Source organism: Hemibagrus wyckioides, linkage group LG16 (genome assembly GCF_019097595.1).
Source record: "Hemibagrus wyckioides isolate EC202008001 linkage group LG16, SWU_Hwy_1.0, whole genome shotgun sequence".
NCBI classification, from domain to species: Eukaryota; Metazoa; Chordata; class Actinopteri; order Siluriformes; family Bagridae; genus Hemibagrus; species Hemibagrus wyckioides.
Genome location: NC_080725.1, coordinates 6,477,267 through 6,503,258, shown reverse-complemented (window position 1 = coordinate 6,503,258; position 25,992 = coordinate 6,477,267). Strand labels below are relative to the sequence as shown.

The following is a 25,992-nucleotide window of genomic DNA, read 5'->3' as shown; positions in this document are numbered from 1 at the left end:
AAAAAAAACAGCAAAATTGAATATGAACATATATACGCATAAGACACATTTATTACATATATGTAACAGAAGGGAAACATACAGACAAAAGCTGAATTACAAGCAGACAACAATTTCATTTTTAAAAATATAAATAGCTATTAAAAATGCTGTCTTTTCTCTCGCTTTTCTGTCTGCTGTGCCTCCGGTATATTCACAAAAGCGTTTGTAAAGAAAAATGAAAAGGTTTGAGAGAAGTATAAAACATGAAAGAAAAAAAAAACAGATTGCAGATTGTTCGTCTTTTTGTGTGAGAATGAATAAATAATTAACAAACACTTCTGCATGGCCATTTTAACAATGTTTTCTATTCAAAGACCACCATTTTGTGCATCATTCATACAGTTATGAATAAAAAAAAAAAAAAGAGAAAAATGGAAAACAAGATTTGTAACAATGATGTAAGTGTCTGAAACTGACCTGGATGTCAAGTCTGCTTTTCACAGAGTCTTTTTGTTCATCATCATCATCTATTTTTTTTTTTTTTTCTTTCAAGTATTCACATGAAGCAATTACAGATAGCATTAACACCCTACTGCAGAAACAAAATCTCTCAGCTGGGACAGAAATAAAGATTTCCATATATAGCTTGGATCAGATGTGGCCATTTCACTAGATGTGACGCAAGAAATAAGCAAGCTGCTTGGGTTTGTATATATGGATATACTGTGGTTTGTGTTTCTATCACACATTCACAGTAAAAAAAAAAAAAAAATCATTTTGGATTACACAAGCTAGATTCGAACACTTAATTATGTAAACAAATATTAAGATGGGTTCAGAGATCACGTATTCAAATAAGCACACTTATCTGTAAGCAATACCCACATTCTCAAGCTGTCTGATACTACACACTAGAGCCAGACCAGTACAGGGGCTTTAAAACAAACCGTATTTACATAGTTATTATGGAAATGTTGAAACCGTGCATAGCAGCCTGTACAAACGCAGAACCCTGAACTATTTAAGTATTAGGTCTTCATACACTAGTTACTCATTTCTATTCTACAGAAATGAGGAATTAATCATTTAAACAAAACAATGAAACAAAAAAAAAGTTAAAAAGTCTCTAGAGCCTTTTCAAAAGTTCACAGCGAACTACTTCTAAAACCTACTGAGCTAAATTCCATGTCTTAAAAGGGCACACTGGAAGGGGACACAGAACAACACTGAGGTGAAATGAGATGTTAAAAGCAGCTCAAGTTGATATTTGCTTGAAGCCTGCAGCGCATCGTGACCTGAATGTCAACAGGGCTACATCATAATCCAACAGTAATAAGAACAGACTTGTTCAGATCAGGCATAGTAGAGTATTACACTCCCTAATTCACATTGTGAAGAAGCTCCGGGTCTGAGCCACACCACGGCAGCCTACCCCCTGAGAGAAGAATGCCCTAGAATGAAAACGTCTGATGCAGGTACAATGGATGCTGTTTCCTTTCAGTTTTTTCTCTCAGTCAAAGTGGCAGTTTTTCTATTTTCTATTACAGGAGCTTCATTCTCACAATACAAAGCACCACCTTCTTCCCAATCTCGTCCCCCCCCCCCCCCAAAAAAAAACCCTTATCAGTAGTAGGGGAACAATCTGCAGTCAGCTTCCCCTGCAATGGACTCCTTCTCAAAATGTTAAAATGCAGTGACCGTCTCTCCTCAGTAATAGTGGCAGATCTGCAGTCGGCTGCCCGGGTCGTTCTTGCCAGGGCTGAAGAAGGGCGAGACAGGCTCGTCAAAGTACGCCGCAAAGCTGTAGACACGCTTCATGGTGACGGCATCATAAAAAGCCACGTGGCCTCGCTCATAGTCAAGAAAGACACCGACACGTGGAGAGCTCCAGTAATCAGCCACAGGCACGCGGGCATCCTCTTCATTGGCGTACAAGCGGTCATGTAGGCTCAGGCTCCAGTAACCAGCTGACGGTGACAGACTTACGAAGCCCTTTCGGTTGCTGCGTGCTGTTGTCACACCCAGGTACCACACTCCCTTGTCCCTCACATCTACCTCCCAGTAGTGCTGGCCACTAGAGTACTGCGCAGTAGCCAACACACCAAAGAAGCGTGTGAAGCGGCACGGCAGGTCGGGTTCGTGCGAGCGTGCTCGGCCCTCCTCCACCTTCGTGTCGAAGTCACTAATGGCCAAAGATGGGTGGGCTGTGTCCAGATCCAGCGTCAGGTTTTGTGGCACTGAAGGGCAGAGGATGTTGTACATTACCTAACCTTTGCATATTAAATGGCAGAACACATCTCTTTACATAGGGGAAAGCCTAAACTAGAGGAAAATCAACAAAGGTATGAGATTTGGTTTTACATTAATTCATACTAATTCAGATTTCCTAGATGACCAATGATTGTTCAAGGTGATTTCTGAGAGCCATAATGTATTATTATGTAGAGCCCCGCTGTTAAAAACGGTGCAGATATGATTTCCATATGACTGCATGGCTCAAAATTTGTTAGACTGTTTTTAATTTAGGTGCTACACATCACACTTTTGAACTGCTTATAATTTTATGACATGGATCATCCATAAAATCAGCTAGTTCCTTTCCTTATAAACCTGAGAAAAGAAATAGAGACTGGTTGATGTATAAGAACAAAATGCACCCGGGCATGAAAATGGGCAATGTAAACATACACTATACTGGAGTATAATATATAATGCTAAACTATGCTGTATACACTATATAGGAGTATACTGTTTATACATACCCTATCCGTACTGTTTATACATACCCTATCCGTACTGTTTATACATACCCTATCCGTACTGTTTATACATACCCTATCCGTACTGCTTATACATACCCTATCCGTACTGTTTATACATACCCTATCCGTACTGTTTATACATACCCTATCCGTACTGCTTATACATACCCTATCCGTACTGCTTATACATACCCTATCCGTACTGCTTATACATACCCTATCCGTACTGTTTATACATACCCTATCCGTACTGTTTATACATACCCTATCCGTACTGTTTATACATACCCTATCCGTACTGTTTATACATACCCTATCCGTACTGCTTATACATACCCTATCCGTACTGCTTATACATACCCTATCCGTACTGCTTATACATACCCTATCCGTACTGTTTATACATACCCTATCCGTACTGTTTATACATACCCTATCCGTACTGTTTATACATACCCTATCCGTTCTGTTTATAGATACCCTATCCGTACTGTTTATACATACCCTATCCGTACTGCTTATACATACCCTATCCGTACTGCTTATACATACCCTATCCGTACTGCTTATACATACCCTATCCGTACTGTTTATACATACCCTATCCGTACTGTTTATACATACCCTATCCGTACTGTTTATACATACCCTATCCGTACTGTTTATACATACCCTATCCGTACTGCTTATACATACCCTATCCGTACTGCTTATACATACCCTATCCGTACTGCTTATACATACCCTATCCGTACTGTTTATACATACCCTATCCGTACTGTTTATACATACCCTATCCGTACTGTTTATACATACCCTATCCGTTCTGTTTATAGATACCCTATCCGTACTGTTTATACATACCCTATCCGTACTGTTTATACATACCCTATCCGTACTGTTTATACATACCCTATCCGTACTGTTTATACATACCCTATCCGTACTGTTTATACATACCCTATCCGTACTGTTTATACATACCCTATCCGTACTGTTTATACATACCCTATCCATACCCTATCCATTGCAAGCTGATTTATATATTCATTTCCATGTGCATTACATATACTCTAAACAAGTGCGCAAGTACAGAGCAGTTGTTGTTGTGTTCACACCACTGCAAAAGGTGCTTTAGAGTTTTAGATGTGTAGATCTTCACCTGTACACCTTAGATCTACACCTCTCCTTTCAATCAAAATGTCGAGCTCAAACGGATTGATTAAGGTGTTACGATGAAGAATTTTCTAACCAATTGAGCTATCAAACAGGTTTTTTTGTAATATATAGTCATGTTTTTGTGTTTCTGAACTAATTTATTCCGATTAATGTTGGGATTTAGGCACTGACGCATGGAAAGTGCTCTTTACTTACTTGTATGCAGCACATGCATCATCTTCTTCCACAAGATGAGCTGAAATGGTCCAGTGAATTCGGTGAAATCAGGTGGACAGTTCACCGCCTGCACTGTAAGGTTAACATGACTTGGGCTAAAATCAAAATCAAACAACAGCATTTACACACCCAATTCATAACTGTTGATCAAATTAAACTTTGTTTCAACATGCAGTTATCTACGTACCTTGAATATGCTTTGCTGATGCTCTGAAAAAGACATCCATAGGAGAACTGAACATGGAATTCAAAACAACATATAATGTCATGCTTGTGTGCGCGCTGAAAGACACAAGTGAGACATACCTCAAAGTTTGCTACCTCGCTGAGCTGGTTCTGAATTTCAGCGATGGCCTTGTCCACTTTAGCCGCCTCACTTTCCACCAGTTTAAGATTCTCATCTATCAGTGCTATAGTAGCTGCCTCCTCGGCCTCTAGCCTCTCCAACAGTCTGTCCTTCTCATCCAGCAGGAACTGCACCAGGGCTCCCACATCATCCTCAATCTTCTCCTTCAGAGCCTGCTTCTTTAGCTGTGAGGAAGTAAATAGAACACATCTGCTAATCTGGCTTTAATTGCAACCTAAATTATTTGAGACAGTATTTCAATTACAGAAGTCTGTAAAAGATGATATACAGTTGATTTTCAAAGTAAGGATTAAATTGCCTTCTCTTGGCTCTAAAGCTACACAAACCACCATGCTTCGCCATAGAGATTAGCCAACTGATGAGCAGGACCTAGTTTCTGTCAGCCAAATTGTTTCCTCTTTTTCCTCATACTCTCAGAGTCAATTACATGCCTGCAACATGCCATTTACTCAGGGATGACTTCAGTCTAGCCATTCTACCATAAAGACCTGATTAATGGGAGTATTTCTGCTGTCCTTCCGGCTGGTTCTTCCATCTCTGCAGAAACTTCTCATTGCAGAATCTGACTCATGAAGTGGCGAAAAAAGTTTAACAGGATTAAATTTTATGAAAATTAAAAGTGGCACCCATTTACCACTCACCAATCGTGACTCATGAGCCAAGATGCTACTGTCTGATGACAACATGCTCAGTGTAAAAACTGTTCTTTCTGCTACATGTTCTTCTATCCATGAAAATAATTTAAGACTCTAATCTGCATGGTTGGTGCATGTGTAAGCCTTGTAGTAGAAAAATAGGCCTCTTAAACAGCAATGTGTAAATTAAGCAGAAAGTACAAAATCTTAAAACATTGCGTGTGAACAATGGACGGTAGATATATATAGGAGTATATACAAAAGTGTCTAAATACTTACTTTCCCTTCATTTTATATATACTGGTTTCAAGACAGGACAATTCACCACAGGTGGGATGGCATTTCATCACAGGGCAAATTCACACACTTGTTCACACGAATACAATTTAGCATAGTCAGTTTGCCCATCTGCATGTTTTTGGAAAGTGAGAGGATGTGAAATTTCACAGAGACAGTAACCCGAGCTCAGGATTGCATCAGGGACCCTGCAGCTTTGAGGCAGCAATGCTACCCAAAGTGCTGCTCTATATGTACATACTGTATGTAAAAAAGAATTACACAGTAGAATAATACATTAATGGGAGTTATTCATTTTGCTGCATAATACATGCTCTTTATGTGCATGGCTATGTACGAAAAAGAAAAACCATGATATGGGGCTGCAAGATTAATTCTTACATACTTTGATGTCTGCTTTGGCTTGCTCGTCTGTGGCTTTGACTCGGCCACACATGGACTTTTGCCAGTTCAGTTTGATGAGCCTCAGCTTCAGGCCTCCCTGTGTACAAAAGAAAGCATGTTCAGCAAAGGTACAAGATCCTACCAGAAATGCCCCAGTACTACAGACCACACAGAACTGCTGCCATGATTACTACTCATATTGAAAAGTGACACACAATGTCTGTTAGAGGAACTGATACAGCTCACCTTCATGTCCTCAACAACCTCAGGTACAGGAGCAACATCATGGAGCCTGAAAGCCATTAAATACATCACCAGGCATTGTGTACAACCCAAAACTGTGAGAAAATTAGTGTAATCAAATTTTACAGGTAGATGAAAATGAGCTTTAACTATCAGTGAAATTCTGATTCCTGAAAATGTGTTGCATGACTACAAAAGCTCTTTCACTGAGCGTAATAACAGAGGAACTGCAGTCCTACTCGCTCCAATTATTAAATAATAATCTGCCCTTGAGTGGAGATATTTCCATGTTATATTTGCTAAACTAGTGGAAATAAATGCTCCCCTCCCCTCCACTCCACCAAGCTATACCTGGTGAAAAGAAAAACTGTGAGCTGCTGCAGAATGCCAGCCACTGCATTATTTCTAATTTCTCTCCCCATCCCCTATCGCTACATCACCCACTCTGTTCTCCCTATCTCACTTCCTCTACCACCTCCCCCTGACCTCAAGCTTCATTCATCTTGCAGCTAAAGCGAAAACAATGCAAATTTTTCTCTGACGTTTTTGAAAAATATATAACACCCATTTTTAATGGGACAAACTATCCTGGAACAATCATCAATTCAGCTGGGAGCAGAGTTGAAGTAACAACTGTGTGATAAATACTGAATAAATTAATATGTACAGCCGATTTTTTTATTCAGCAACCTATTCAAATGTTAAACTCCCCCAGCTCTGTGTGTGTGCCAATTTTCTCTTGCTGAGCTGTTACCTGTTGCCACGCATGCTGTATAAGCCTCATTTGCAAGCTGTCATTTATAAATTAACAGACCTCTTTGCATGTTACCTATGTAGTGTCTGTAGCCTTCTCCAACCCTACTCCAGCCCTGGTTTCTAATCACTTTGTACAAACCTTTAACACACGGCATCACTGTCAAACCCTTCCATGCTTTGACTGTATTCTGTCACACCGGTAAAAAGCACCTAGCACATAAAGATACAATTCATGTCTAATTCCTAAGTTCATTACCATGCTTAGCAGGTATATGATTAGGAAAATGACTAAACTCCTTCCACAACCAGAGCTGTGTGTTATTAGGCTTCACGCATTTTACCTGTGATCTCTCGACTCTCTGCACACCACACAGATTGGCTTTCTGTCCGTGTGGCAGTAGAGTTTTAGCTCCTCGTGGTGTCTCTCACATTTACCATCCGTTTTGGGTGGTTTGATCGGTGCGGGAGGCCTGCACGTCTTCAGACACTCAAACTCACTCAGTTTATCCACCAAGTTCTTCACTAGGTAGTTCTTTGTGAAGCTCATTTTGCCAAACACCTGTGAAAGAAGCATATAGAACAGGATAATCCTGATATCTCCTGCTTGGGGCATTTTGATGTTAAGATGTCCAACAAGCATGCATTTAGTTTTAGGTACCATTCTATACTCCGTCCAAGAGAAGACTATGCTTCCTCCGAGACACATGAAGCAAGCCAATGGCATGTTTTCAGACTGCTGTTCATGATGCATCACAGGGCAGCTATTTGCCCTCTTCTGCATGCATAAGCTTGCATCTCTCTCCTAGCCAGAGATGGAAAGCCCAGAGACCATGGACAACGTTAGCTCAGTGGTTAGAATACTGCTCAGAAGATCATGAGGTCCAGTGCTGCGAAGTTACCACTGCTTGGGCTCTTGAGCAGGCCATTTAAAAAAAAAAAAACAGTATATATATATATATATATATATATATATATATATATATATATATATATACACACACTATATTGCCAAAAGTATTCGCTCACCTGCCTTGACTCGCATATGAACTTAAGTGACATCCCATTCCTAATCCATAGGGTTCAATATGACGTCGGTCCACCCTTTGCAGCTATAACAGCTTCAACTCTTCTGGGAAGGCTGCCCACAAGGTTTAGGAGTGTGTTTATGGGAATTTTTGACCATTCTTCCAGAAGTGCATTTGTGAGGTCACACACTGATGTTGGACGAGAAGGCCTGGCTCTCAGTCTCCGCTCTAATTCATCCCAAAGGTGTTCTATCGGGTTGAGGGCAGGCCAGTCAAGTTCATCCACACCAGACTCTGTCATCCATGTCTTTATGGACCTTGCTTTGTGCACTGGTGCACAGTCATGTTGAAGAGGAAGGGGCTAGCTCCAAACTGTTCCCACAAAGTTGGGAGCATGGAATTGTCCAAAATGTCTTGGTATGCTGAAGCATTCAGAGTTCCTTTCACTGGAACTAAGGGGCCAAGCCCAGCTCCTGAAAAACAACCCCACACCATAATCCCCCCTCTACCAAACTTTACATTTGGCACAATGCAGTCAGACAAGTACCGTTCTCCTGGCAACCGCCAAACCCAGACTCGTCCATCAGATTGCCAGGTGGAGAAGCGCGATTGGTCACTCCAGAGATCGCGTCTCCACTGCTCTAGAGTCCAGTGGCGGCGTGATTTACACCACTGCATCCCACGCTTTGCATTGCACTTGGTGATGTATGGCTTGGATGCAGCTGCTTGGCCATGGAAACCCATCTGAAGGCCACATGAAGTTTGGAGGTCTGTAGCGATTGACTCTGCAGAAAGTTGGTGACCTCTTCGCACTATGCGCCTCAGCATCCGCTGACCCCGCTCCGTCAGTTTACGTGGCCTACCACTTCGTGGCTGAGTTGCTGTCGTTCCCAAACACTTCCACGTTCTTATAATACAGCTGACAGTTGACTGTGGAATATTTAGGAGCGAGGAAATTTCACGACTGGACTTGTTGCACAGGTGGCATCCTATCACAGTTCCACGCTGGAATTCACTGAGCTCCTGAGAGCGACCCATTCTTTCACAAATGTTTGTAAAAACAGTCTGCATGCCTAGGTGCTTGATTTTATACACCTGTGGCCATGGAAGTGATTGGAACACCTGATTCTGATTATTTGGATGGGTGAGCGAATACTTTTGGCAATATAGTGTGTAATATATATATATATATATATATATATATATATATATATATATATATATATATATGTATATGATAAATGTTTATTGCTCTTGATAATGTCAAATGCCAAGGCTAATTTTATTCTGTAGGCTCTCAGCTAAGGTTGGCTGTGGCATTGTCACGATTGAAACTCGTGATCTCCGAATGATCAGGTGATCATCAGGTGCTTTTCTGCCTGACATGATGCCGATGTCTGATCCTGACACATCTACTGCTTGTGGATCTTCTGGACTGTCCTGATGCGGCTTGAGTGCCTATTACTTCTTGGGGCTTCTGCACTTTTAACACACTGTCTGATGCTGTGGATGGTTCCACATGGACAACGTATAGATTTGTCCTTCCCAAAAACCGTTCCTGCCCACTGAATCATCTCACTTGGATACTGTAAAGTTGTATCAAGTAACTGCTGCTGTAATCACTCAAATCAAATGTCTCGAACTCATCCCTCATTCCCATTCCCAATATTTACCTTCTCATACCTTTCAGAACAATCACTGCTGTTTGACTATAATATTCAGTTGCTATCCAAAGTCACCCAGAAGAGAATGGGATTATTAGATCCAGGTCAGATTTCCAGATTATTATAACAATAATTAGTACTAGTAGTGTAAATGTCGCATGGCTATAACAACACATATACAGCATTAAAATGCTTGACATGAGCAACAGCTGTTGGCTGACCAGTCCGTTAGCTAAATTATTATTATCTAATTCTCTTTGTTAATAATGTTGCAGAAATGTAGCCCTATCCCATGGCAGTGAGCAAGCTCTATAAATCCCATAAAACTGTAAAAAAAAAAAAAAAAAAATAAATAAATAAATAAATAAAATTAAAAAAAAAATATGCAGTTTGGTTGAGGTGTTCGTATGGTTAAAGTTACGCGTTTTACGTTATTGGTCATTACAGTAATCTTAGTGCCAGCTGCTGCTACTGAGCAAATGGACATGAAAACAAAACCCACCATCCGGCACTCTGGACACTGATAGCCGATGTCGTCTCCTCCGTTTTCTTCCCAGTGCATTAAAATGCACATGCGGCAAAAGTTGTGCCCGCATTTTAAAATGACTGGATCGTCAAAATAATCCAGACAAATGGCACAAACCAATTCCTTTTGTAATTCCCCCTTAGTATCTGCAGCGGCAGCCATGTCACTAAACCAGCAGCTTCCTGTGGAGTGCGACTGGCAAACAGAACAGACACGCGCGCGAGAGGGCAGTACACACGAACTGGTGACGTAGTACACAGAAAAGTAGTTTAACGAAAATATTAAAGTTAATTTTTAAGATTAACTATTTTTAATAAATTTGTGAATTTATTGTTTATGTTAATGATTAGTAACTATGTTGGTAACAGCGCTCTTCTTCTTCTCCTTCCTCTTATTGTTATTATTATTATTATTATTATTATTATTATTATTATAATTATTTATAAATAAAATAATTCCTTATAAGTGACTTTGCATTCCGTTATTTTATACACCATTGTCCTCTTCTAACTGCGCAGCTGCATCATCATCATCATCATCATCATCATTATCAATAGTAGTAGCATTAGAGGGCCAAGCCCTAAAGGTATAAAGGTACTCGATTGTTACTCTTATTCGACTTCTTCTTCTTCTTCTGCTGAGGGTGTCTATGGCACATAGAACCATTTAGGAAAATGTTGTGAAGTATGATGGGGATTGGGGAGGGTCTAAGGAACATGCTGACCAATTTGTGGGCAAGAACTGCCAACACTCTAGCACCACCACTGGGTCCATTCTGGGCCTAATTTGGAAGTATGTTTTTGGTCATAACTTTCATTGCATTCTCTGGCCAAGCCTTACAACATTATTTGAATCTGACGGTGAAGCTGCCAACAACATATTCAGGCTGTATCTCAGAATAACTTTGCACACCAACACACACAAAAAATGGTAGGCTTCTTCAGGACCATGACCTGACCTTATGCAATACATTTTGTTACAATAACATGGTAAAAATGCTTACACATCAACATCTAAAATTCAGCTACAAGTGATTCACTCGGTTGAATCTTAGAGCAAAGATGCCAAACAGGAGGTGAGGCTGTATCCCAGCAACGGCTTTGCACAGGCTATGCAGCAAATTCCTTGCCAGTGCCACCTACTGGTCAAAAATTACAATAACTTGCAAAAAATGGTTACATCTGACTGTCATTACTGCTTCTCAGACAACACCACAGGTCACAGCAGTAGGGGCAGCTGCAGAAGCAGTGAATGCAAGCAAATGTGTAATATTGATCATATAAACTGCTTTGTACAAAAGGTCAGATGTTTTTAATGTCTAATCTCTTGTACTGAAACGTGTTCAGACGACACTCCGAGGGATTTGATCTAAAATTAATTGTCGAAACTATGCCAGCTCGAGTGCACACTGTGATTACAGTAAAAATGCGGATGCTCACAAAATACTAATCCCACTAAACCCATGAAACTCATGTACAGTACAGTAAGTTTTCTGAAACTGTACTTTAGGATTTCAGTCCAGCTCCAGTTACTAAACTGCACAAAAATGACAACAAAGTGTGAGTTTTAATGGAATTATAATATATAATAGGGCTTGAAGGCTGACTTTTGTCTGTTACTGAAGAGGACTTTGATCTTCTGTTGTTTCTCATGCTGCATGTAACCATATTTAATAAATTATTTAGTATTTACTGTAGGAGTGTTGCCTTAATCAAAGGGTCTTAGAGCTTTAAACAGTGTGTTGAGAAGGCACGGCACTTCACAATAACACTTAATCAGTGCATGTATTTTTTTTGTGTGTGTAATGATTTGAAGAATTGATTAATTAAAGCCTTTTTTTAATGGATTGATTCAAAAAGTGATACTGTTCTGGTAGGATGTTTTGACTAGTCTATATCAATTCAGAACATACTGTACAATTTGTTGCTTGTTGTCAGTTATAGTACAGTCTTGGAGCGGTGTCATTTGTGGGTAATAGCTAGATGGAGCTGGAACCAGCCAGTAAACAATGCATGGAAATGTTATTGTCTGTAATTTATAGTCATCTACATGCATATGATTACAATTTCTGTTGAACAATTGCTTTTTCTTTTTCTTATCATTATACAAATAATGATATTCTTTTTCCGTGATTCCACTTACTATCTTCCCAGGTAAGATGCACATTTCCTTAAGAAACATCTATAAGCATTAGTTTATTTAGTGTCAAAGCCCCGTTTCCACTTGTTTAATGAAACACCACCACTATTAATATTGCAGACATGATTATATTAAATATCTAAAAATAAGAGTCATAGGAGCAAGTGGTAAAGCTTTACTTTGCATATCTATCTATCTATCTATCTATCTATCTATCTATCTATCTATCTATCTATCTATCTATCTATCTATCTATCTATCTGGCATAACATTATAACCACCTGCCTAATTCGTTGGTCCCTCTTTTGCTGCCAAATCAGCCCTGACCTGTCATGCACTGTGTATTCTGACACCTTTCTATCAGAACCAGCATTAGCTTCTTCTGCAATTTAAGCAACTGTAGCTTTGCAGCTTGTCTGTTGGATCGGATCACACAGGGCAGCCTTCGCTCTCCATGTGCATCAGTGAGCCTTGGCTGCCCATGACCCTGTCTCCGGTTCACCACTGTTCCTTCCTGCAGACTGGGAACACCCCACAAGAGCTGCAGTTTTGGAGATGCTCTAATCCAGTCATCTAGCCATCACAATTTGGTCCTTATTAAACTTCTAACACATCATATATATTCATATATGTATATATATATGAATACATACAAACCTCATTAATGACTTCTGCATCATAATGTAAAGTTATGAATACTCTGTTTATTATAGTATGAATCGTTTATTACATTTGACCCTGTTGTATGTAGGAATACAAAGCAGGAAATAAATAAACCTGGATTAACACTGGACAATTAATCAGATGTTTAATACATACAGTACTAGCACTCCAAGTTCAGTTGTATGTGCACAAAATACATAACAAGTAATGATCATGAACACTGAGGTCAGAAAAAGAGACATAAAAACATGGTACACTTCATGTAAACATAAATGTATATGGCTCATTACACCAAGCTATGTAAACAACTCACAGCAGGCATTTAGTGTTTATTACAGTTTGATATTTGTGCACAATCAGCAGTTTCTTTCACATAATCTAACCACAGTTTCAAGTGTATTTTGTGACTGATTATTGACCATAAAATCTGTAAATGGAAACTTAATATAAATAGCCATACAGTTTTGGTGATCTGATTTGATCCCATGACTTTTTTCTTCCCTATCCATTTCGATTTCTTTTTATTCCCTTGTGTCAAAGCCAATAATCTATTAGGTTTATCCTTAGTGTGTCTGTTTTGTGTTATTCTAAATAAGTCACCCCATTACATATCCCCAAAAATGAATACAATTTGCCAATATTTAACATGTGTAATATAAATGCAAACTACACTGTAATCCTTGGTCCTTTTAAGTCAGGATATAAATCTTAAAAACCACATCAATTAGTGCATCTTCTGAGCACGCAGTTGTGGCTGATTCTCATACTTGATCACAGTTAATTGAAACCAAACAGCCAGATGTGTAAGATACAGCTGGATTTGGCAGGCCTTCCATAGGACTGAAGCTTTCTGAGGCACTTGTTAAATTGCAAAAACAGAGCATTGTGACTCGTCCAGGATGGCAAACAATTATCAGGACTGACCTCTGCAGCCATCACACCTCAGACTTCAGAGCCGTTGCTGCCTTCAAAACCACTCCTCAATGTAACTGGCTGCTTGAGTCTCTTCATCTGTGATCTCTTTCTCACCTCCTTTTCTGGTCTCCTCTGTGACCGCAGCATTAGAAAAAGCACGACTGCAATGAGGCCAAAGAGCAGCAGCCCAACAGAGGTTCCGGCTGCTATCCCTGCCTCTTCCTCACTGCCACGTTTGGCCATTTCATTCTGTACCAGGCCTTCAGCAGAAACCTCACCAGCCTGCACTGCCTTCTGACGTTCCAGAGTGATGTGCATGATGTTGGTGCCTCGATTGTGCTCAGCACTGATCATTTCAGCTATAGCAGGCACATCCTGGTTAGATCGCTTGGCACGAGTGTTGTGCGCCGTGAAGGAATGGTATTCCACGCTTCTTTTCCCAATGCCACGGTTTGCATTGTCTCTGGAACGCACAGTGTAAATGGTGTGGATGTACCATTCACGGCCTGCTGCCACCTGCCAAAGAGACGAGGAGATTATAGCTGGAATTAATGATATTTTGATCATCATGTATATGCTTTTTTTTTTTTTTTTTTAAATAACACAAAGCAAATTTTCTAATAAATGTTGCTATAGTCTAATTAGTGATCATAGCGGAGACCTGGAATAAGGGAGCTGAGTCCAGTCTGAACCCATCTGAGCCAGGCTGTTTCACTAGAGAGAGGGCTGATGGGTCGTCTACTGCCAGTACAGCATTGAAGATCATGTCACCAAAATGCAGTGCCTGAGTCTCCGGCTGTGCTTTGTCCTGTAAACAAAGACGATGAGTTACAGAAATTCGAAACCCTTTTCTGATATCACCAATTTCATCTCTAATCTGCCAATTCCCAAGCACCATCCAGCTCTCCTCTACCACACTACAGCTACCAACCAGAGAGGATGAAGGCATGTGCTTCCGCCGTCACCTTTAGAACTACTGCTCATGTTGGGTCACATGGCAGTGTAATACACTGGCAGAAACCCACATATCTGAGCTCAGAGACCCAGTTGGTTAATGTTGCTCTGATTGACAGGGAAAAGAGTACATGCCATCTCTCCTAAGGATTTAAATTGACAATCTCCCAAAGAAAGGGCGAACATTTTTCCATTGTACATGCCATAGATTTGTGTCACAAAGTATTAAAAAAAAAAATTGAGATACACACATGTAGGTACGTACTAAGAATTAAAACGTGTATAAAATCTGTATTAAATACATTACATTTATGAATTTATCACTAAAAATTATGATGAACAGTGAAATGCAAAAAATAATTAATAAATACAAAACAATTCAAGCTGCTTTAAATACATACAATTATTTTGAATCTGTAGAGCAGCGAAGGAGAATCTGCCAAGCAACCAAACTCTAACTTGGTGGGGTTGTACTTGGGCACATATCCATCTGCTCCAGTGCACAAATAAACTTTCTCAATGTTACAGTGAAATGAATCCCCCAGGTTCTGCACTGGATCCACCATCACTCGCCCGTAGATGGTATCACCTGCAAGGGGAAACTTGGGTCAGTTCCTGTAAATTAAATTAGCTAGAAATGCAGTGGTTTGTGTTTTGCTTTGTGTGTGTGTGATGACAGTAAAGGTGCTGTATATTAGCTTTGGATTCATTATTACAGGCCAGCAAATTGTCTAACAGAAGCACAAGTATCCATGAAGTAATTTATCAGAAGGATAATATCAGTACCTAAATCAGTAAAATAAAGGATTGGTGACAATCTTTGTAAAATCTTTATGTAATAACTGGCCTTTCCTAATAAACGTTTGAGGAATACATTTTGAGCTACTGACAATTATGATTAAATGAAGTTACACACCACAGGTTTCACACAGATTTAATCAATATTTACAAACCATCATCCTGCACTGAAAATTCCAGCTGAACTGTTATGCACAGGGATTGTTTTGATCTGAAGCCATGTTTGTTGATGAGAAATTCTGTGTGATCTCGGGTTCCAAGAGGCGGGATCCTTGGTCTTACTGACTACAGAGAATCATCTGAAAGTACTGGATGTGCTGTTTAATACTGGGTCAGTCTTGTGAGAGGGTTTGATGAAGGAAGGATGAAAGAATCTTTAAAATCTTTTATGAGTATGATTTTGCTGAAAACAATTTTTTAGGGAAAAAGAAAATTGGGTTACCAACGTAAATGAGACAGAATTTCTACAGTGATGTAGTTCATGAACTGCAGATGGCGTTACTGCAGTCCGCTTAGAGACATGTTCATTTCATGTTAAATGTGTACACACAGACCCTCCAACAGCACTGAAATACCAAGGCCAATTCAGTTTTTTTTGTTAACCACTAAAGACATTCTTATTATTTCATCATCAAAATCAAAACCAAAATTTCAGCTTTCATTTCCAGATATTTACCTCTAGATATATTAATCAACTTAGAACACGGCACCATTGAACACAGACCACACAATTCTTAAGTGGGTAAAAATAACAGATAGCCTTAAAGTGTATTAACTTGCTTGCAATAACCATCATGTTGGTAACCCACGATCATCATCAAACTGTTATATTTTTTTGGGATGCTTTTCCAGGCTTGTACTGCAGCTTCTTTTTAGTTGTTTTGAAGGGCTACTCTCTCGTAGGTCTCTTCTTCAGGAGATGAAATACTGCTTTAATCAACTCCCTCGACAGTGTTGTGTTTTGGATCATTGTTTTGCTGCATGATGAAGTTCCTCACAATTAGACTGGATGTATTTCTCTGTAAACTGGAAAGCATAATGTTTCTGTAAACTTCTGCTGCTTTAATAATCATGCAAGCCCAAGCCATGATGCTACCTCCACCATGCTTATGTGTTTTAGATCATGAGCAGATCTTTTCTTTCCTCTCACTTTGGTAGAGGTTAATCTCCAGAACTTTTGTGGCTCATCTCTGAACTTTTTTGTGAATTCCAATATGGCCGTCTGATTCTTACTGCTCATGAGTAGTTTGCATCTTGTGGTATGGCCTCTAATTTTTCCAAAATGAAAGATTGTGATACCTTCAGCCCTGCCTTGTGTAGGTTGTTTTTCCTCACAGCTCTCACAATGTTTCTCTCATCACCTGCTGTGGATTTCCTTTGCCCACCTGTTCAGTGTCTGGTTGTTAGTATACCAGTAGTCTTTTTCTGTTTTTAAGAAATTCCAAACTGTTGTACTGGCTATGCTTAAGGCATGTGCAATGGTCCAGATTGATAAAACGGCTTGTTTTTCTCCCATAGACAGTTCTCCTGCTGGTTTATCCTTTTCAACAAATGCAGTCCTCACTGGTGAAATACGGGGCTCAAATCAAGAGCAGACATTCAAAAATATAAACTGGTTAAATGATCAGTCTGACAGGGCACATCTGAGGAACAAGAAACTCCTGCCGGTCACAGGTTCCAATATTTTCGACACATCTAGATGTAAACAATAGATAATGAAAGATGAAATTCTGTTCTATTGTCTCATACTCCTCGTTTGATCTTCAGCTTATAGCAAAAACAAAAGTATTGGTCTTGCTGTTCCTATGCTTTAAGAGGGCCTGTATAATCAGCCATACTGTATGTGTGTTAAGTTAATCATCCATGAATAAGCATCTGGAAACGTTCTAAAAATAGGTATGTTGTGAGTGTGTATGCTCCTGTGGACATACCCTCTGAGAATGCTGCATCACTCTCCTGTCCAAAGCCCATAGATCCATCAGAGAGCCACACAGATCTCTTTGACAGCAGGAACATCTGTGTATTCAGACTGAACTCCACAGCAACAGGATCACTTACCTACAGATAGCAAAAAGCATGAATAATTATAATTAAAATTGCACTTTACATAAACACGCAGAATGTAAAAAAAAACAGTAATCAATTAAGAAAACAAATGTAGTGTAATTTCAACAATGAATGTTTAACAAGCTGACATCAGAAATTATCAAATAAAATTCAAAGTATTTAATGTACATGAATTATAAAACAAGCAGATATTTACGGAATGTAGAGGTTGCAAGAAAAGATATCAGCAAGAGAACAGTAATAGTCTCACTGGAGTCAGTATTGGCAGTTAACATGGGACTGTGTGTGTTACCATGTGAACAAAATGTACGGCATCACAGATATTTTAGCCAGCTCCTAAAAAACAAATAAAACTAAAAGCAAAATATGATAAAGAAACAGGAACTTTCCCTGTGTTTCTGTTCAGTACTTGCACTGAAATTCTCACTGGCCCAGACCATCTCTTTCAATGCACACACATCACTTCATATACCTTGGGATCCATGTAAGGTTCAATTAAAATGGAATCACAGGTACCAACATCACCACAGCTCTCCATTTTTATATTGTGTCACCTTGCTACTTTCAGATTTAATGACCTGTAAACAAGATATCGTACACTAAATAAATACAATAAAAAAATCTTTAGAGGAAATTGTGCCCAACACATTTGCGTCTAAAATGATATACACCGAACAGGCATAACATTATGACCACCTGCCTAATATTGTGTTGGTCCCCCTTTTGCTGCCAAAACAGCCCTGACTCGTCATGCACTGTGTATTCTGACACCTTTCTATCAGAACCAGCATTAAGTTCTTCAGCAATTTGAGCAACAGTAGCTTGTCTCTTGGATCGGACCACACGGGCCAGCCTTCGCTCCCCACGTGCATCAATACACACCCATGACCCTGTTGCCGGTTCACCACTGTTCCTTCCTTGAACCACTTTTGATAGATACTGACCACTGCAGACCGGGAACACCCCACAAGAGCTGCAGTTTTGGAGATGCTCTGATCCAGTGGTCTAGCCATCACAATTTGGTCAACTTGTCAAACTCGCTCAAATCCTTACACTTGTCCATTTTTCCTGCTTCTAACACATCAACTTTGAGGACAACATGTTCACTTGCTGCCTAATATATCCCACCCACTAACAGGTGCCATGATGAAGAGATCATCAGTGTTATAAACTTTACCTGGCACTGCTCATAATGTACGTCTGTTCAGTGTAAGTACTGTTTCATTTCTTTAAAAAAGTATTTTTACCTAAATAGCAAAATTAAGTGAAGCTGATCAGCAATAATATACATTATATACTATATATACAAAAGTTTGTGGACACACGACATCACACCCAAATGTGAGTCTTCCCCAAACTGTTGTATAAAAAGTCTGTATACTGCATGATTAAGATTTTGCTTCAGTGGAACTATGAGGCACAAACACATTTTAGCATAGCAATGCTCCTTTGCACAAGGCGAGACCAATGTTGCTGACCGCAACCCCACTGAGCAGCTTTGGGATGAACTAAACAACTAACTGCACCCTTTTTGACCTGACATCAGAGTCAGATCACTAATGCTCTTGTGGCTGAATGGATAAATCCCCACAGCCATGATCCTAAATATACAGAAAAGCCTTCCCAGAAGAGAGGACATTATTATAACAGCCAAGAGGGACTAAATCTGGAATAGGATGCGTGTGTAGTGGTTGTGAGTTTGCAAATTATGGCCATGCAGTGCATTTCTTGTTTTTTACCTGCTGAAATCTGATCTCCAGGTCAAATGTGACCGGCTCTCTGGGGTCACACACTGCAGGAACAGAGTACTCGATGTTTAGAGCTGTGGTGCAGGGGATTAGCTTCACGGTGTAGCTACCAGAGTAATCACGCACCTTTGTGACACATAATCCAAAAACAGACAGAAAAATAGATTATTAAATTACAGAATAATATTTGATATAGATTATTCAGTCTGGGATTATGTTTAAAGAGTCCTTTGCTATGCTTGAAACATTCTGTAAAGAGGGTCTTACTGAGTGAAATGATAAGATGTTGAATTATAAAGTTAAGCAGTGATAAAAACTAGTCATTAGTCGACACTCACAGCAAAGTCTGAAGTGAAAGTCCACTGCTGCACTGGCTGGTTGTAAGTGGGTTCCATTCTGACCAAGGAAAGGTTAAAGGTCAACCCCGGGTGGGCTGTACTCATGACCATTGAGGTCAACGGAGATGCTAGATGAAAGAACCAAAGATAAAACCACAGCCTTGGGCAGAGATGAGCTTTGAAGTGGGACACAAAAGATACAAGCAGCTACAAGTACTTACGAAGAGACTAATTAAGACTCTTACACAGACACTCTTAGACTAGCTGATAATAGCAGACAACAATAAACTCTTGTTCTGTTTATTCGTTAGCAATGGCCATCATTTTCTGTGTTCATCTGACACATTCTGGCCAAGATTCATGATGAGAAGAAATTTTAGCTTTGTTCCACTTTGAGAAAATTAATAAATAAATGCCATAATGACTTCATGAGAGTTAAATAATGAAGTAAAACTATTTCTTCACTTGGTTAATTTGTCTGTATGTTAGATTTTTTGGACCTAATCGTGATAACTGAAAGTTTATTATACAACTGTTATTAATTTGCCAAAGAAAAAATCATCTCACCACGGTGCGAGGCCACAAACAGTCCGCGGAAGTGAGCCTCTGTGCGGAAGTTGACCACCAGACGGCCCAGATCATTAATCCTCATACTGGCTGGGTAAAGAGCTCCTACATAAACACAGTACATCACATGAGCACCAAATCCATGTAGCATGAAGTTTAGTCCAGATCCACTTAAATTCCTTTTAACCCCTCTTCAAAAAAATCAATAATTCACAACAAAAAATAAAATAAAATAAAATCTTGTCTATAGCACAGAAACCTGGCCACGGAGCCACCCCGCCATCATTTCTGTAAATATTTCCATTTTCAGCTCATTCATATGATTAATAATGTAAACTATGAGATGGTAGCAATGTATCTAACAAGCTTAAACATTTGTAAAAAGGAAATAATAAGAAACACCGAAAAAAAACATTACTACAGAAAAACGTTTTTTACTTTATATTATTATTTATCATATATATATATATATATATACACATACACCTCCATCTAGACTTGCCTTGTAGTTCGGCTTGAGGAGGGCTGCCGATGCCATCCTTCCACAAGATGGCAGTGTCGTAAACAAAAGTAAGCCTCAGTTCAGACTGTAGGTCAAAGTGCTGCCAGCCGCTGGAGCCCACAGGTGAGTGAAACACGTAGGACACATGGAGGGGGACACGCAGGGTCACATAGGACTGCACCAGATTTAGCACCTACCAAACGGAAACAGCAGGGATCTGAAATCAACACCATAGCTTAAAGAACAGAGACCTTTGTTAAAACGATATTAAAACAGAACATAAACTTTACATTGAAGACGGTCGCAATCCTGGAATGAGTGTATAGAACACAGATTTATGTCTTCATCATATACCACAGATTAATTCCGTCAGAGGTTTTATCCACTAAGCAAATCTTTTTACCACTTGATATTTACTTTTATCCAGTGTACACACGAGTCTTAAAAAAAGATTTGTACCAAGTCATGTTTTTATTCAATTTTTTTTGTCATGTCCACGACAATGGATGGAGAAACCTTTGGGAGGAATTCTCATATTTAAACACTCATACCCATACTCATGAACTAAATGATTTTGAAAGGATCATACGTTACATTCTGTAACAATGAATTCCTGATTAGTTATGAATTAAAGATTAATGTATGGCAACAAATCTATCTAAGCAATACTACAAAAAAAACAAAAACAAAAAAAAAACAAATAAAATGCCTACGGTCCCTTTAGTGACTTTTTTTTTTTTAAGACAACACTGAGATAAACTCAAAACAACACTAATCCTCCACTAGAGTGCTCTAGTAATCAGCATTTTGCCACCTTCCAAGTCTTACCAATGAAAAAAAATGTGATTCACAGCCTCTGTGTTGTCAGAAAAAAAGACTTCTGCCTCAAGACATAATCTAGGCTTGATTGGAAGAAACATTTTTTCTCATTTACATAGCCAATTATAATCAAAGGACCATGCAGTGAAAATCGGGCCTGATGCTAATGAGGATGGCCCCAACACCTGCAAGCGTAGAATTACTCAAAAAAGGAAGGAAAATCTCCATGAAATACGTCTGCACTTCCCAGTGCAAGAGAACATGATCATGGCACTAACATAACGCACTAATTCAGGTAACACGGCACAGAACACTATGCTTTCTAACAGAATTATATTATGAGTAGACTTGCACTGGATATATATATAGCATTTTTCAATGGCTGACAGATGGCATTAGATACAAAAGATTTATATCAATTAATAAACAAGAACTAACATTTACTGTATCTGGCAACCTGAACCTTATCCATATCTGGCAACCTTAACCTTATCCTTATTCATATATAGATGTTGAGATACATGCACTGCTCAAAAAAAAATCAAAGGAACACTTTTTAATCAGAGTATAGCATCAAGTCAGTTAAACTCCTGGGATATTGATCTGGTCAGTTAAGTAGCAGAGGGGGTTGTTAATCAGTTTCAGCTGCTTTGGTGTTAATGAAATTAACAACATGTGCACTAGATGGGCAACAATGAGATGACCCCTAAAATAGGAATGGTTTTACAGGTGGAGGCCACTGACATTTTGTTCCCTAATCTTTTTTTTTTTTTGACTGTTTTTCACTAGTTTTGCATTTGGCTAGGGTCAGTGTCACTACTGGTAGCATGAGGCAATACCTGGACCCTACAGAGGTTGCACAGGCAGTCCAACTCCTCCAGGATGGCATGTCAATATGTGCCATTGCCAGAAGGTTTGCTTTGGAGGAGATTTCTGGAGACAGGCAGTTACTCTAGGAGAGCTGGACTGGACTGGTGAAGGTCCTTAACCCATCAGCAGGACTGGGCATCTGCTCCTTTGTGCAAGGAGGAACAGGATGAGCATTGCCAAAGCCCTAAAAATGACCTCCAGCAGGCCACTGGTGTGAATGTCTCTGACCAAACAATCAGAAACTTAATGATGGTGGCCTGAGGGCCCAACATCCTCTAGTGGGCCCTGTGCTCACTGCCTGGCACCATGGAGCTCAATTAGCATTTGCCATTGAACACTAGAATTGGCAGGTCCGCCACTGGCAACCTGTGCTTTTCACAGATGAGAGCAGGTTACACCTGAGCACATGTGACAAACATGAAAGGGTCTGGAGAAGCCATGGAGAACATTATGCTGCCTATAACATCGTTCAGCATGACCGGTTTGGTGGTGGGTCAGTGATGGTCTGGGAAGGCATATACACTGGAGGGACACACAGAACTCTAAAGACTAGACAATGGCACCCTGACTGCCATTAGGTATCGGGATGAAATCCTTGGACTTATTGTCAGACCCTACGCTGGTGCAGTTGGTCCTGGGTTCCTCCTGGTGCATGACAATGCCCAGCCTCATGTGGCAAGAGTATGCAGGCAGTACCTGGAGGATGAAGAAATTGATATATTGAATGACCCCCACCCTAACCTAAATCCAATAGAACACCTTTGGGACATGTTTCGGTCCATCCAATGCTGCCAGGTTGCAAGTCAGACTGTCCAGGAGGTCAGTGATGCCCTGGTCCATATCTGGGATGAAATACCCCAGGACAGCATCCGTCGTCTCATTAGGAGCATGCCCCAACGCTGTCAGGCATGCATACAAGCACATGGAGGCCATACAAACTACTAAGTACCTTTTTGAGTTGCTGCAATGAAATTTCAGCAAAATGGATTAGCCTGCTGCATCATTTTTTCACTTTGATTTTCAGGGTGTCTTTGAATTCAGCCCTCTGTAGGTTGATCATTTTTCGTTCTTTTTTTAACACATTACCCAGTCAATATCAGTATAGATATCCAACATGATTATATATATATATTTTGTTATTATTCATATGCACTTACATGAATGTACATATGTATAAGCTTTGACAAAGATAAGGCTACGCAGCACTCTATACCGCTATGAAGACGCAATAAGGATGCTTAAGTGAGCACTTGAAAAAGGGCAGTGGGACACAAAACTGAGTCTTACAATAGCAGCAAGGCAGTTGCTTGGCTACAAGAATGTCTTTTCTTGCACTGGAACCTGGAATTATAAGCCCTGAATAAAATGACGGAATGAATTTTTTTTTCCAGGGAATTGAGAAAAGGGAACAGATTGCACCATGGATATATCTGTCATTTAATGAAAGTGTTATTAACTCTGTGACTGATAGAGTGGACATATCACTAGCCCCTGCACCTGGTACATGCAGATTGCATATCTGAACTATTAGTTTTTCATTCATGCTTTCATTCGTTGACTTACCAGTCACCAAAGGTTTTATTTTTTCCTTTTTTCTTCACTTGTCCAAAAAAAGAAAGAAAAATCTCTACTCCCTATTATTCTATCTTGCATAAGAACTTTTTGTCTGATGTGTTAATTTAAATGCAAGAAGCTCCAATTGGTTCAGATATTATTTATGTAAAAGCACCTGGATGCCACTCTTCTGAAATCTGCCACCTGCTGCATGATGCAAACCAAGGATACTGTATGGACAATCTTTTTAAACTCAGAAAAGAATGGGAAAACAGTTGGAAAAGAAAAACACTGTGAACATTAATGCTAACACACTTAAACCCTTGTGAAAGGGTTGCTAATCAGACTCAAATAACAAGTGGCAAAATAACATGTGACAAATCACAACAGCACATACCCAAAATACTAGCCAAAGACTTGCTGAGAGTGAAAACATGATATTCTTCATCATCAGAGACATCATCGGCATAAAGTCACCCTTCACAGTGATTCATCATGTGGATTAATGCACATAATTAGCTTGGCATACTTTGGTGTTAAAGGCAAGGCAGGATTTTATGAACTGAGCTCAGCATCAAGCAGCAAGATTTAGTCTACGTGGGAAAAAATACCAGCAATTTACCAGCTGAAAATGTGAGATAATGGAAGCCTGATTGTCCTGTTTAAGAGCTGTGTATAAATGGATTTGTGCAACAATAACAGCAGATAAAAATCTCTTGCTTAGTTCTGCTCCCAGCAGCTCGATATTAAACAGATTATAAACCAAGAGTTCCTTACAGTTTACATTTAGAAAATAGTCACTCAATGTCAGTTTCCAGTGCTGGAAGAATTGTGGACTATGTGAATAATGGTTTTAAATCTTATGCATACAGAAATGTTTATAGATATTGATTACCAGTCATTATTCCCATTTTTTGGAAAATCACTGTTGCTTTAGAGCAACTGGCGAATTATCTTAATTGAGACTTTATTGTTTTAGACCTAAAAGTAAACATGCTGACCTGTCCATCAGTCCCGATGCTCCCTCCGCAGTCTGTGAGCAGCTCAGACATGTCATAATAGCTCACAAACTCCCACAGACAGGCATCCAGGTTAAGGTTCCTGTAGAATCGCAGCGTGTTCAGGCCTCTCATGGTAGAGTTGTATTGGTAAGGAGCGCTCTCTCCTACTTGTTCCACCCTCTTAGTGGCCTTTGTGAGGAAGCCGTGACGTGTGGAAACCTCGTCAAAGTCCAGCAGGTTGGAGCAGCGGTGGTTCCCTACACGGCTGCCATCAGGACTCAGGGTCAGCTCGAAGTTAGAAAGAGCGCGGGTAGAGAGCACCGGGAGCATGCCTAATTCCGAGGGAAAACATCCAACATTAACATATGCAATTTGGTCAACATTATTTTCATCCTGTCTGATAAATACACAGCATGAACAATCAAATGCAATTTATTAGGAACAACTGTACAACTTCAAATTCATTATTTAATCAGCCACACATGTGACAGCAGAGCAGTGCATAGGTCAAGTGTATCTTCAGTTGATCAAACATCAGTAATGTGTCATCTCTGTGACTTTGTTCTTGCCATAGATGTTGGTACGATAAGGGCTATAAACTGCCTAGCTACCTCTCCCTCTCTCTCACCCCTCTAGGATTTACAGAGGATGGTGCAAAAAACAAGAAACATCCTGGAGACCGCTTACAGGTTTTTTTTTTTTGTTTTAGCACCATTCTGTTTAAACTGTAAATCCCAGGAGATCAGCAGTTTCTGAAATACTCAAATCAGCCCATCTGCCACTAACAACCCCACACAGAGATTTTTATTTCATTTGGATGTTTGATGAACATTAACTGAAGCTCTTATACAGATGTTACCATATATTATGCACACTACAAACCAAACATACTAATATAATAATATATTAAAAGTATGTGAAGTCAAGCAGACTTGCATCTATTAATACTCCTTGGCTTCCTGACTTCCTTCTAATCCTTGTTTTGCTCACCTGCTCCATCTCTGTTCCACCCTCATTAGTT

At 39.7% G+C, this 25,992-nt stretch overlaps 2 protein-coding genes across 5 annotated transcripts in view; both read right to left on the bottom strand.

Moving 5' to 3' along the window:
• Positions 1-31: 31 nt before the first annotated feature.
• On the bottom strand, positions 32-10,244 carry trim47 (tripartite motif containing 47). Of its 3 annotated transcripts, none has more exons than XM_058411380.1 (8): positions 10,013-10,244; positions 7,163-7,380; positions 6,069-6,114; positions 5,824-5,919; positions 4,446-4,670; positions 4,327-4,373; positions 4,119-4,234; positions 32-2,219 (listed from the first exon to the last, which is right to left on the bottom strand). In XM_058411380.1, the coding sequence occupies exons 1-8, from the start codon at positions 10,196-10,198 to the stop codon at positions 1,690-1,692; spliced, it is 1,464 nt and encodes a 487-aa protein (XP_058267363.1). In that variant the 5' UTR covers positions 10,199-10,244; the 3' UTR covers positions 32-1,689. The 3 variants fall into 3 exon arrangements, with proteins under 3 accessions (XP_058267363.1, XP_058267365.1, XP_058267364.1); XM_058411382.1 differs by having other exon boundaries at positions 4,327-4,349; XM_058411381.1 differs by having other exon boundaries at positions 4,461-4,670.
• Positions 10,245-12,883: 2,639 nt separating this feature from the next.
• The window catches only part of frem2a (FRAS1 related extracellular matrix 2a), a 67,220-nt gene continuing 54,111 nt past the window's right edge, over positions 12,884-25,992 (bottom strand). For both annotated transcript variants that reach the window (XM_058411072.1, XM_058411073.1), the window contains exons 16-24: positions 24,972-25,303; positions 20,728-20,920; positions 20,226-20,330; positions 19,659-19,786; positions 19,312-19,446; positions 17,437-17,563; positions 15,109-15,296; positions 14,415-14,561; positions 12,884-14,269 (exon numbers count right to left, since the gene is read on the bottom strand). In XM_058411072.1, the coding sequence (XP_058267055.1) occupies positions 13,781-14,269; positions 14,415-14,561; positions 15,109-15,296; positions 17,437-17,563; positions 19,312-19,446; positions 19,659-19,786; positions 20,226-20,330; positions 20,728-20,920; positions 24,972-25,303 (1,844 nt within the window). In that variant the 3' untranslated portion in view covers positions 12,884-13,780. The remainder of the gene's footprint in view (positions 14,270-14,414; positions 14,562-15,108; positions 15,297-17,436; positions 17,564-19,311; positions 19,447-19,658; positions 19,787-20,225; positions 20,331-20,727; positions 20,921-24,971; positions 25,304-25,992) is intronic.

Bases quoted from the DNA above. Each gene is read 5' to 3' on its own strand.
- trim47 (XM_058411380.1), bottom strand. From the start codon at position 10,198: ATGGCTGCCGCTGCAGATACTAAGGGGGAATTACAAAAGGAATTGGTT. The intron at 6,115-7,162 runs GTAAAATGCGTG...AATGGCTTTCAG, and splicing joins AGAGAGTCGAGAGATCACAG to GCTCCATGATGTTGCTCCTG. The intron at 4,671-5,823 runs GTATGTAAGAAT...ACTTCCTCACAG, and splicing joins AAGCCAAAGCAGACATCAAA to CTAAAGAAGCAGGCTCTGAA.